Source organism: Procambarus clarkii, chromosome 8 (assembly GCF_040958095.1).
Source record: "Procambarus clarkii isolate CNS0578487 chromosome 8, FALCON_Pclarkii_2.0, whole genome shotgun sequence".
NCBI lineage: Eukaryota > Metazoa > Arthropoda > Malacostraca > Decapoda > Cambaridae > Procambarus > Procambarus clarkii.
In genome coordinates, this window is record NC_091157.1 from 42,087,790 (window position 1) to 42,100,947 (window position 13,158).

Genomic DNA, 13,158 nt, shown 5'->3' on the forward strand with positions numbered 1-13,158 from the left:
GCGCTTAAAGCAGCAGACATTGCCCCTCTACACAAGGGTGGTAGCAAAGCATTGGCAAAGAATTATAGACCAGTTGCACTAACGTCCCACATAATAAAAGTATTTGAGAGAGTGATCAGGAGTCGGGTCACTAGATTCATAGAAGCCAATGACCTCCACAATCCAGGCCAACATGAATTTAGAGCAGGAAGATCATGCCTCTCACAGCTACTTGACCACTATGACAAAATCACTGAGGCATTAGAGGAAAAACATAATGCAGATGTCGTATACACAGATTTTGCAAAGGTATTCGACAAATGTGACCATGGAGTGATTGCACACAAAATGAGGTCAGTGGGTATAATTGTTAAAGTAGGATGCTGGATACTCAATTTCCTGTCGAACAGAACACAAAGAGTAACAGTCAATCAAGTAAAATCAAGTCCGAGCGCAGTTAAAAGCTCTGTACCTCAAGGTACAGTCCTTGCACCACTGCTGTTCCTCATTCTCATATCAGATATAGACAAAAACACAAGTCACAGCTTCGTGTCATCCTTTGCAGATGATACAAAAATCAGCACTCACTAGAAAGGAGACGAGAGAGATACCACATAATATGCACATAGAAAATACTGGAGGGACAGGTCCCAAATCTGCACAGTAAAATAACAACGTACTGGAGTGAACGACATGGAAGAAAATGCAGAATAGAACCAGTGAAGAGCAGAGGCGCCATAGGCACAATCAGAGAACACTGTATGACCATCAGAGGTCCACGGTTGTTCAACGTCCTACCAGCGAGCATCAGAAATATTACAGGAACAACCGTGGACATCTTCAAGAGGAAACTACATTGTTTCCTTCAAGGTGTGCCGGACCAACCGGGCTGTGGTGGGTATGTGGGCCTGCGGGCCGCTCCAAGCAACAGCCTGGTGGATCAAACTCCCACAAGTCAAGTCTGGCCTCGGGCCGGGCTTGATGGGGTCAAGCCCGGAACCCCATCAACCAGGTATCAATCGGGTACTTCACTGTTTTCCGTGCACACTCCACTGCCCCCACCATCATATCACATTTATCCACCAAACGCATGTTGATATTATAGTCCAAGACACAATAGACCATAGTGAACGGTGGTCAACATGTTCACTTCACGCCTGTCTTTCCACTGCATCTGAAGGCATTGCACCAGTTTTTCTTAGCTCACAATCACCAACCTGCATAGCAGTGTGAAACACTGGCATTTCCCTTCGTTTTGCCTTCACTGTGCTACACACTCCAGTTCTATTATCAATCAAGAACCTAGTTAGCAAGGGACTGGTATAATAGTTATCTGTGTATAATGTGTGGCCTTTGTTCAGATATGGTGCAAGCAGTGACTTCACACTACCTGAGAAGCCATGTTGGTCATTAGCAGGAATGTCTACATTTGTACCTGTATACATTATCATGTGTAACACAATTCCTGTTTCACAGTCACAGAGTACAAAGAATTTCATTCCAAATCGGTGGCATTTGGAGGGAATATACTGCTTGAAGGCAAGACGTCCTTTGAAAAGCACAAGGGATTCGTCAATCACCAGCTTCTGAGCTGGTATGTAGAAATCCCTGTACTTTCCATTAAGTTCATTCAGGATGTGCCTTACCTTCCAAAGTCTATCATCTTCCAGACTGCAAAATGAAGACACCTGAGGATTATCGAAAATCTGTCTCGAGACATATTTTTGCTGAACATTGGTGTTCAAACAGTATGGTCTTTGCTCCAATAATGGTCGAGTACGTGTTTGACATAATGTTTCATCAACATACACAGTGCCAAAAACATACATTTCACCTAAAGTTGTATCTTTCCATCGCTGTAAATGTGAAACATCGGATAATTCCTCATGAATGAGATCAGTCACGTATTTGTTCGTTTCCTGAACAGTTTTGCACCAGTCTCCGTAGCGTAGTGGTTAAGATGCTCGCCTGGCGTTTCGCGAGCGCTTTGTCCTGGGTACGTATCCTGGCCGGGGAGGATTTACTGGGCGCAAATCCTGAACTGTAGCCTCTGTTTAACTCAATGGTAAAATGGGTACTTGGTTGTAAAAACGATTCTTCGCGGGGGTCGTATTCCAGGGAACATAGGATTAAGGACTTGCACAAAACTCTACGCGTACTAGTGGCTGTACAAGAATGCAAGAACTCTTGTATATATAAATAAAAGAATATATATATTCCATGAGCAGCTCATCAAAATATGCGGTAAAGTAGTTCATTTCACACATATCGAGACTTGTATCAGGGAAAAGGTCTGTAATCTCAACATCTGAATTATCAAAGACAGGAATTTGTGGAACAAAATCTGTCCCTTTACTCCACACAAAAACACCTGGTGTCTTTCGAGAGGCAATAGCGGCACCAATGTGAGGAAACCATAGATAGACCAGGAGCTGAAACTGGCCTAGCAACAGTAGGGGCGGGCAGGGACGGTGACGGAAAATTACTTGATGTTGAGGGTCTTTGTTCATCAGTGTCCCCATATGGTCCCATGTGGTACCACATGGCTGGGCCAGATGCTGCTGACGCGACAAAATGTTGCTTGGCAACACCACACACTCCACTGGCACTAGCGGCCCTGAAACTATTTTTCGATTCTAAGTCACTGAAACCAGAAAATGATTCACCTTCCTCAGACTCATCGACCAAAACATCAATATCTTGCAAAGTAGCACATGAACTGTGTGGTCTTGCACGAAGTGGGGTCGAGTGAGGGCAAGGAGGCATGAGTGAGATGCTAGGCCTAGCCCTTGTGGAACCAGCATGTTCACTCTCATCGTTGGTCGTATCCACATCTGAGGGCTATGTGTAGTCATGATCCATGTCGGAGTCGTCAATATAAAATTCATCACCATCCCGGAAAATTCTTATTAATTTCATCCTTGGTCAGCGGTCGCCATGAATGCTTCGTTGAGCGGGGTCAGTCGGTGGAACGTGATGTGCTCGCCATGATATCTGCTGGGTAACTGAGGCCTGTACACAGTGGCGGCCTACGCTGGATTTTTTTCCCAGGTGGCGTTTGTTTATTGTTGGGTGGGGCTCGACGATGGCTACCCCTATCCCACGCAGGGCGTTTAAAATCTACCGCTAGACACTCGATCATTTATTGATGTATTGTGCAGTATCGTTAAAGTTACTCCCATCGTCTATAGATGTATTGCACAGTCTAAGGGTTAAGGGCAAAGAGAGGTGTAACACAATACATTATACTAAAAGCTATACGCATCTACTGTCTCCTGGGAAGGCAACAGTATATGTTACTGCTTTGAGAGCACGAAGTGTATTCTGAGGTTTGGCCGGTGGTGAGCTGCTATATATGCGGGCCAGACCTAGTGTAGGTGGTGCTGATGTGCAGGTAACTATCGCTGGCAGTCTCAAACAAGAAGTTAAGGGCTGGTCGACCAGCGAGTGGGGCTGGGCTCCAGACAGCAGGTGTCCAGGTGTCTCGGGTACTAGAGGGTAGAGGGGGGTGGTGTCCTGTATAGGCACAGGCTTCTGAGCACGTATTGTTGTTGTTGTTGATTTCTTATACTGGAGTATGCAGATATGTTTTTGAATAGGTGGTAAAGGAATAGGCAGGATCTCCTTGCCTAAGCAGATTACCATTACCGTAACACAATGAACATCACCAGTGCAAGAACTGAACCCTGTGGTACTCCACTTGTGACATTTCTCCAATCTGATACATTGCCTCTGATTACTGCCCTCATTTTTCTATCAGTTAGAAAATTTTTCATCCATGTTAGCAGCTTACCTGTTACCACCCCTCCAATATGTTCTAGTTTCCAGAACAACCTCTTATAGGGAACTGTGTCAAAAGCCTTTTTTTGGTCCAGATAGATGCAGTCAACCCAACCATCTCTTTCTTGTAAAATATCTGTGGCTCGTTCATAGAAAGTGAGTAAATTCGATACACAGGATCTTCCAGATCGAAAACTGTACTGTGTGATAATATATTGTTTCTCTTCAGGTGTTCCACCCAGTTAGTTTTAATTATTTTTTCCAATATTTTGTCTATTACACTTGTCAATGATACAGGTCTATAATTGAGGGGGGTCTTCCCTGCTGCCACTTTTGTAGATTGGAACTATGTTAACCTTTTTCCAAACACCTGCCACGACTCCTGTACACAGGGAGGAATGCTGATCTCAGGTGTACATTCTCTCAGAACACATGGTGAAACTCCATCTGGACCAACTGCTTTGTTCTACTTGGCTCCAAGAGCCAAGTAGAGTTTTCTCTTTCAAGAGCCAAGTTTTTCCCTTCATCTCTAAAACAAAGTAAACCTCATCCTGGAAACATTCATGTTTCAACATGTTAAACAAGCTACGAGGATGGGGAAGGGGATGTTCCCTCCATGCTGGATTTAATATTTACCAGGAAAGATGAAGAGATATAGTATTTGACATACAGTACCTTCCTTCCTTGGGTAAAAGTGACCATGTCTTTTTGGGAATAAATTATGCAATGCGTTATAATCTGGAAGAAAATGAGGTTGAAGCAGTTGAAAGCCTGATTTCAGGAGAAGTCATTATGGGGAACCTCGGACATTTCTTTAACCCTCAAACCGCTAGAGGTCCAACTGGCTTTAACACCCACAGGCACAAAAAAAAAAAAAAAATCCAAAAAATTCTTTCGTCTTATAAAAGTGTTCATTTTTGTTCCCTGATCACGGAAAAAATAACAAAAATCGTAGGTGGCATATTTTAGCCGCAATAGTCTGGCAAAAAAGGGGAGTTGACAGAGCCTTCGCCAGACGAGGTCTACTCCGCTCAAGCTGTCAGGCGGCAGTTGCCACAAATATATTATTACCTAATTGTTTCAATGTCTCTGATTTTTTCTTAGTTTTTTGCAGTAATATTATTCAATACAGTGAATTATGATATATTTATATAATAGAATGTGTGAACCATCACTGTACTCAAAATTATGGTGTGCATATTAGTGATTCAATTATTTTGTTCATAAAACAATAAATAAATATTTTTGCTGTTATTACACTATATACACAGGTTATACATAAGTATCTGCATCTTTTGCTTACCATAACGAACCACTAAGTTGGTATTGTGAGTCAAAATGCAACAAGGAGTGACCGTCACACACAAGCCTGCCACTCGCTGCAACTCCCTCCCTCAACAACACCTCACTCGCCCTCATTCTCCTCCCACAATGCTGTTTTTGCATTTATTCATTATACACAGATGTTATATATAAGTATTTACATGTTTTGTTCACCATAACTGTACATCTAAACTTGTATGGTGAGTAAAGGCACAAAGACGTAGCTACTCTAACAGTCAGCTGGTGGTGGTCGCCCTCAAGGCCAGACGCACTAATATTTCTCCTCCAACAATACTGCTTGTGGTGTTATTACGCTATATACACACATCATATACAGTTGTACCTCGGTTTAAGAGTTTAATCCGTTCCTGGAGACAGCTCGTAACCCGAAGCTAATTTCCCCATAAGAAATAATGGGAAATGAATTAATCCGTTCCTGACTACCCAAAAACCTCACTTCAAACTAAATTTTATACCTAATTCATCTAAATCTACACTACAAAACTATGTTTAAGTTATTACTTACCATTGCTGATGACTGCTGCATGGAAGCTGGTGAGGAGGGGGGAGGAGGAGAGGTGTTACTGTTTGGAAGGGGAGTCCCCATCTATTATAACATCAGGCAGACTTCTCTGGTGTGCACTCTCTGGCACGTTTTGCCTGCATACCACTAGGACCTGCTTGTGGCTCACTGCTTGCTAGTCTGCTTGCTAATCTGTCTAAAGACACTTGTTTTTCCCTACCTTTTAACACTTGTCTGTAGTAAGACATCACATTGTCATTTAACAGGTCAATGCAATGGCCTGCTACAGCTTTATCTGGGTGAGTTTTTTCAACAAAACTTTGCAGTTCTTTCCATGCTTCACACATTTTCTTAATGAAGAAGGGACATCCTCTACTCACAACTATTTTCTTAGGTTGAATCTTACCACTGGCTTTCTTGAGACCCATGGTGAGATATATAATAACTTTTATGCTCAAATGGCCAAAAATCCGACAAAAAACTGTAAATCCTTGTGAAGAATTCAGGCAGGATAGTCACTGGGCACGAGGCACTGGCAAACTGAGCGGCGATCACTGTGCCACCATGCGCTAGGTCGGCCCGTATGCGTATCAACAAACTCGTAACCTGAGGCAACCCTCGTATCCCGATACAAATTTTCCGAGCAAATCCTGCTCATAGCCCGAAAAACTCGTAACCAGGGGCGCTTGTAAGGCGAGTTACTACTGTATAAGTATCTACCTGTTTTATTCACCATACCTGTACAAATAAGCTGGTATGGTGGCCAAAGACCATAGTGGCCACCAGTAAACAACATAAGTCGTGCAGACGACGCACCTCCCTCACCAAAATGGAGGCTCCCAACCTCGTTGTCTCCCGTTCGGGTTGAACCTGTCACCTCGCATGTTCACGTGCCTTACGCGGGTCGTGGTGGACAGTTTGCGTTTCTTAGGTGTTCAGGTGTTGGCCTACCTCGACGACTGGCTGGTTTGGGCTCCCAGCCGGTCGGTTTGCTTGCTAGCGAGGGATTTAGTTCTTTCCCAGCTCGCCCGGTTCGGGTTCTTGGTGAACTGGAGGAAGTTCCATCTGGTCCCCTCTCAGGTTCGGACTTGGTTGGGTCTCATTTGGGACTCTCGGACCGCTTCCTTGTCTCTCCCTCCTGAGTCTCTCCTGCAGCTACGGTCCCGCCTGCGTCTGTTTCTGGTGGGCCCTTGGGTCACCCGGCGGTTGCTCGAGGGGCTGTGCGGGAGCCTGAACTTCGCGATGGTGGTCTACCCGCCAGGTCAGGTTTGGCTTTGTTGGCTGTTCTGGTTCCTTTGGGGTCGCCCCTTCCGCCTCTCTGGCGATCGCTGGGTTCGACCCCTGGGGGCCTTGCGTCGGCTGCTGCGTCGCCGGCTTCCTCATCGGGTTTTTCGGGGTTCAGTGCCATGGCGCCTACCCGAGTCCTCACTCGATGTGTACGCGGATGCGTCGTCTCTCGGCTGGGTCTTTGCGACCAGTGCTCACAGCACGGCGCGGGAGTTCGCGGCGGTGTGGTTTGCTCTTCAGAGGAATCGGGTCACTCGTGTATCGACGATTTGGCTGCCTTTCGGCTGGACTGGACGAGGTGGGGGTTCCTGTACCTCTTTTCCCCGGTTTGGCTGTTGCTCCAGGTCCTGACTCGCTTGGAGACCTACCACGGGAGAGTTGTCCTTCTGGCCCCTTGATGGCCGGCCCAGCCTTGGTTTTAGGCGCTGCTTGCTCGGTGTTTGAACCCAAGGGTTTTCCCGCGGCTCCGCCTCTGTCAGCAGATCGGGCCGGTACATCACGTGGCTGGTTCGATCTCCTCCTCGAGTCTTCGCGTATGGGTTTTTTGACTCGAGTCTATCATCATCTCTATGGTGATTAGGTGGTTCTCCTTGTTGGTGTCCCAGCTGAGGGCTTCTTCTCAGCGGCAGTATGAAGTTTCCTGGCAGTCTTTCTGTTTCTTTTTGCGTCTTCGTCATGTTAGTTCGTTGTCTGTTAGGGTGGTCTTGTCCTTTCTCTCTTGGTTGTTTCAAGACCATCATCTTATGCCTAACACTGTCGCCTCATATCGTGCAATGCTGGCGGAGCCGCTTCAGCTTGCCTTCGGTATCGATGTTACATCTGCGCCGTTTCACAAGCTGTCTCGTGCTTTGTTTCATCTCCGGCCTGCTCATGCGCCGCCTGAGCCATCCTGGTCTTTGGACAGAGTGCTCGCTTACCTTTCGTCTCCTCATTTCGTTGTGGCCACTTCGGTCCAGGATTGTTTCTCCAAGGCTCTTTTCTTGTTGTCATTAGCCTCTGGGGGTCGGGCCGGGGAGCTTTATGCTCTCCTCCGGTGTAGGGGTTTCTGCTCTTTTGGTCATGGAGATTGTTTTGTTCGCTTACTGCCGTTTCCTTCTTTTCTGGCGAAGAATGAGACTGCTGAGTTCCACAGGGGTCCGTGGGTGGTTGATGCTTGGTTGGTACGGCCGGGGGGTGCATCATGCTTTGTGGCCGGTTGCGGCGCTTCACGATTATTTGTGCGCCACGGCTTCTGTGTCGGGGGATGCGCTTTGGGTCGATCCGGTTTCCCTTCTTCCCTGTTCGCGGGTTCGGGTCTCCCAGGTCGTCCTCAGGGTTATCAAATCCAGCCAGCCTATGGTCTATCCCCGTGCCCATGACATCCATAAGTTTGCGGCTCTTGCTGTCGTCTTTGGGAATATGTCTTGGTCTGATATTCGGATGCAGGGCTTTTGGCGGTCGAACAGGGTCCTAGCTGCTCGTTTCCTCGTGAATGTCGCTGGGCCCCGTCGGGCCTGTGTTGCTTTGGGTCGGTGGTTGCAGCCAGTTGTCTTGACTTCGAGTTAAGGAGTGAGCAACGACCGCCTCCCGGGTAAGTCCCTCTTTTTTCCGTCTGTGGGTAGTTAACTCCGGGGAGCCGACGAGGCTCCCCCCAGAAAACCAGCGTTGAATGTAATGAAACGCCATTTTCTGGGTGAGTCCCGGAGGCTCCCCGGCATCCCTCCCTCCCTCCCTCCGGTCGGCATTTTTTTTCGTGTTTTTGACATCCAGCCTCAGAACTGAGGTGTGGGTAGCCAGCATGAAGGGTCTGGGGCTCCCCCTTCCCCCTCCTGGAGAGGGGGAGCTGCGCAGACAGCAGCGCGGCGACGTGTGACATCACACTAGTTTGCTTGTTTTTTGTTGGGAGTTCTATCCACTAGTTCAGCTTTTGGTAGCAATTTTAACCAGAACAGGGGTTTGTTTTGAGGCGCTTACCTTTCTGGGTGCCTGATCCGGTCGATGGCAGACATAATGCTTCCAATCACACAGGGGTTTCTATAGGCCATTGCTCCCCTTGCCTCACTGAGGGGGCCCGGTTCTGGCCGTGGTTCCCAGTAGGCCTAAGAACTGCATACACATGACTGATGCCAAAGTGTGACATTAGCATATCAGCCTGGGATAGCTCCGGGGAGCCGATGGGGCTTCCCCCAGATAATGGTGTTTCATTACATTCAACTCTGTTTTTTTTTACATTGTTGAAAGTAACTGATAACAACATTGGGCAATGTTTTTATATGATATATAACAAAGTTGAGCATAATAACATGCATACTCATTATTTGTGTTATGTATTACTCACCAATGCTATAAAGGCACCAGCTTCATATACACATTGTGGACACTTCTTACTACTATTCCTCTTCTTTGTGCATCGGACAGGTGCTTGCAACTCTTTATTATTGCATTATCCATCAGTTCCAGTTAATAGGAGCTGTTCTCCTTATCAACAAAACATTTTTTTTTTTAATATTTGTCTAAAATCAATTTCTGATAATATTTTGATGAAAATTTCATGAAGCTGAAGCCAATAAGTTGGAGATTTAACATTTTTAAGTAATTTTTACATAATTCAAATATTTTTCGAATTATACCCTTCTTATACTGAGCAGTTTAAGGGTTAAAGTTTCACAGAGTTTTGGCATTTATGGCTTTGGCAGGTAGGTAGTTCCATTGGTTAATAACCCTGTGGGTGAAAATGCATCTCCTGTTCTCAGTCCTACATTGTGGCTTGTTGAGCTTGAAATCGTTGCTCCTTGTTTGTGTTACATCTGACCTTTTGAAGACTTATTTGGCAAGCAAAGGTCTTGTCTAAAGAAGTTTGTCATTTTATACATTAATCATTCTGTATGTTAGAGGTGGTCATTTTGTAGATTCTGATTGTGAGTTAACAATCAATTTCTCACAATTATGACTGCTTAAACAGCACAGTTGTGAGGTACCTAGTATTGTGCAAAAATAAAATTAAGTAAATTTACTTATATTTATGTGCTTTGCAGTAGTGAGGCAGCAGCAGCAGCAGCACCATCATCATCAGAGCGTGATGGCATAATGGCTTCGGGGAAGGATCGGCGGGCCTATGAGCACGAGTCTTCCAGTGACACTGATAACCCGGACTCTGATGACCGACGACCCAGGCCATACAGGAACCGCTTTGGGTAGGTAGTGTGACGAGGGAGGGAGGGAGGGAGGGAGAGAGAGAGAGAGAGAGAGAGAGAGAGAGAGAGAGAGAGAGAGAGAGAGAGAGAGGGAGAGGGGGGACAGCATGAGAGAGAGGGGGGGGGGACAGCATGAGAGAGAGGGGGGGGGACAGCATGAGAGAGGGGGGGGCAGCATGAGAGAGAGGGGAGGGCAGCATGAGAGAGAGGGGGGGGGACAGCGTGAGAGAGAGGGGGACAGCTTGAGAGAGAGAGAGAGAAAGAGAGAGAGGGGGACAGTGAGAGAGAGAGAGAGAGAAAGGGACAGTGAGAGAAAGAGAGAAAGGGACAGTGAGAGAAAGAGAGAGGGACAGAGAGTGAGAGGGGAGACAGAGAGAGAGGGGGTGCAGCAAGGTACACCAGTCAGCTGCTGGAGAGAAAAAGATCAGTGGTAGTTGTAGGCATCAAAGAACAGGAAGGATCCAACAGGCAAGAATGGAATAGCAAGGATAGAGAGGCAGTACATGGGCTACTGAAGGGGTTACAGATGGAAGGGGCTGAACAAAACATTGAGAAGGTTTTCAGGTTGGGCTGGTACAACAAGGACAGAAACCGACTTGTAAAGGTGGTGTTTACAAACGAAGCCACAAAGGAGGATATTCTCGAAAGGAAGAGTCGTCTGCAGTATGTGGAGGGATACAAAAAAGTATTCCTGCAGAGGGACAGGACGAAGGAGGAGAGAGCCAGGGCAGCAGAGGCAAGGAGGAAGCGCAGGGAGAGAGGAGTAAACCAGGAAATCGCGGCCCCCAACACAACAGTCCCAGAGACAAGAGGGGAACCCAAAACCAGCATCCCAGGAACACCAGAGGGGAGGGCAACACCACCACCCCCCTCTGCATAGAAACCCTCCCTTCCCCTCACCCTACCTGCCCCCACCCAAATAATCACCCAACCCTCCCTCCCCCCCCACCCCATTCTGACCCTGTCACCCCTCCCCCATTCCCACCATGTCCCACCCAAGATAGATTGGGGGAACAGAGACCCACATGGAGGCCCAGACACATGGAGAGCTAAGCTGCTGGATGTGGCAACAAGAAACTTTCTAAGTCAACACGTCAAGGGACCGACAAGAATGAGAGGAGGGGATGAACCAGCCTTGCTTGATCTGATATTTACCCTAAATGAGTCGGATATAAGGGAAGTTAAGTTGGAAGTCCCCTTGGGAATAAGTGATCATAGTGTATTGAGCTTTGAGTACCTGGTTGAGCTAGGAATTATCACTACCAAAAAAGAACTGGGAATCAAAGGACTGGCGTACCGAAAGGGAAACTATGAGGAGATGAATAAATTCCTAAGGGATATCCATTGGGACACAGAACTCAGAACCAAGTCCGTACAAGACATAATGGACTATGTCACCCAAAAGTGTCAGGAGGCTGTAAGCAGGTTTGTCCCAGCCCGACAGGAAAAATCAGAGAAGCAAAAGAAGAATCCATGGTTTAATAGGGAATGTATGAAAGCAAAGGAGCTGAACAAAAGGGCATGGAGGAACTTCTGTAATAACAGAACACCAGAAAGTAGAGAGAGATACCAGAGAATCAGGAATGAGTATGTTGGTGTGAGAAGAGCAGCTGAGAAAAGGTATGAAAATGATATAGCTAATAAAGCCAAGACCGAACCAAAGCTACTACACAGTCACATCAGGAGGAAGACAACAGTGAAGGAATAGGTGATGAAACTTAGGGTGAGCGAGGACAGGTACACAGAGAATGACAGAGGTGTGTGAAGAACTCAACAAAAGGTTCCAGGAGGTCTTTACAATAGAACAGGGAGAAGTCACGGCGCTAGGAGATGTGGCAGCAAACCAGGCGACCTTGGAAAGGTTCGAAATTACAAGAGATGAGGTCAAGAAGCACCTATTGGAGCTGGACGTGAGAAAAGCTGTTGGTCCGGATGGAATCTCACCATTGGTATTGAAAGTGTGTGCAGGAGCACTTTGCTTGCCACTCTCCATAGTGTATAGTAGGTCACTGAAAACGGGAGACCTACCAGAAATATGGAAGACCGCTAATGTAGTCCCAATACACAAAAAGGGTGACAGACAAGAGGCACTGAACTACAGGCCAGTGTCCTTAACTTGTATACCATGCAAGGTGATGGAGAAGATTGTGAGAAAAATCCAAGTAACACATCTGGAGAAAAGCAACTTCGTGACAACCCATCAACATGGGTTCAGGGAGGGTAAATCTTGCCTTACAGGCTTGATAGAATTCTACGATCAGGTGACAAAGATTAAGCAAGAAAGAGAAGGATGGGTGGACTGCATTTTTTTGGACTGTTGGAAAGCTTTTGACACAGTACGCCATAAAAGGTTGATGCATAAGCTGGAGAAACAGGCAGGAGTAACTGGTAGGGCGCTCCAGTGGGTAAGGGAGTACCTAAGCAATAGGAAGCAGAGAGTTACAGTGAGGGGTGAGATCTCAGATTGGCGTGAAGTCACCAGTGGAGTCCCACAGGGCTCTGTACTCGGACCTATCCTGTTTCTGATATACGTAAATGATCTCCCAGAGGGTATAGACTCATTCCTCTCAATGTTTGCTGATGACGCCAAAATTATGAGACGGATTAAGACAGAGGAGGACAGCTTGAGGCTTCAAGAAGACCTGGACAAGCTGAAGGAATGGTCGAACAAATGGTTGTTAGAGTTTAACCCAAGCAAATGTAATGTAATGAAGATAGGGGTAGGAAGCAGGAGACCAGATACAAGTTATCATTTGGGAGATGAGATTCTTCAGGAGTCGGAGAAAGAAAAAGACTTGGGAGTTGATATCACGCCAGACCTGTCTCCTGCAGCCCATATCAAGAGGATAACATCAGCGGCATATGCCAGGCTGGCCAACATATGAACGGCATTCAGAAACTTGTGTAAAGAATCATTCAGAACTTTGTATACCACATATGTCAGGCCAATCCTGGAGTATGCAGCCCCAGCATGGAGTCCATATCTAGTCAAGGATAAGACTAAACTGGAAAAGGTTCAAAGGTTTGCCACCAGAGTAGTACCCGAGCCGTGAGGTATGAGCTACGAGGAGAGACTACGGGAATTAAACCTCA

The 13,158-nt window shown here is 46.6% G+C and overlaps 1 protein-coding gene across 4 annotated transcripts in view; it reads left to right on the forward strand.

Annotated features, from left to right (window-relative positions):
• Positions 1-13,158, forward strand: part of mri (BTB/POZ domain-containing protein mrityu) — a 423,115-nt gene that overhangs the window by 15,795 nt on the left and 394,162 nt on the right. For all 4 annotated transcript variants that reach the window (XM_045744968.2, XM_045744969.2, XM_045744965.2 and 1 more), the window contains exon 2: positions 9,907-10,065. In XM_045744968.2, coding sequence (XP_045600924.1) covers positions 9,959-10,065 — 107 coding nt within the window. In that variant the 5' untranslated portion in view covers positions 9,907-9,958. The remainder of the gene's footprint in view (positions 1-9,906; positions 10,066-13,158) is intronic.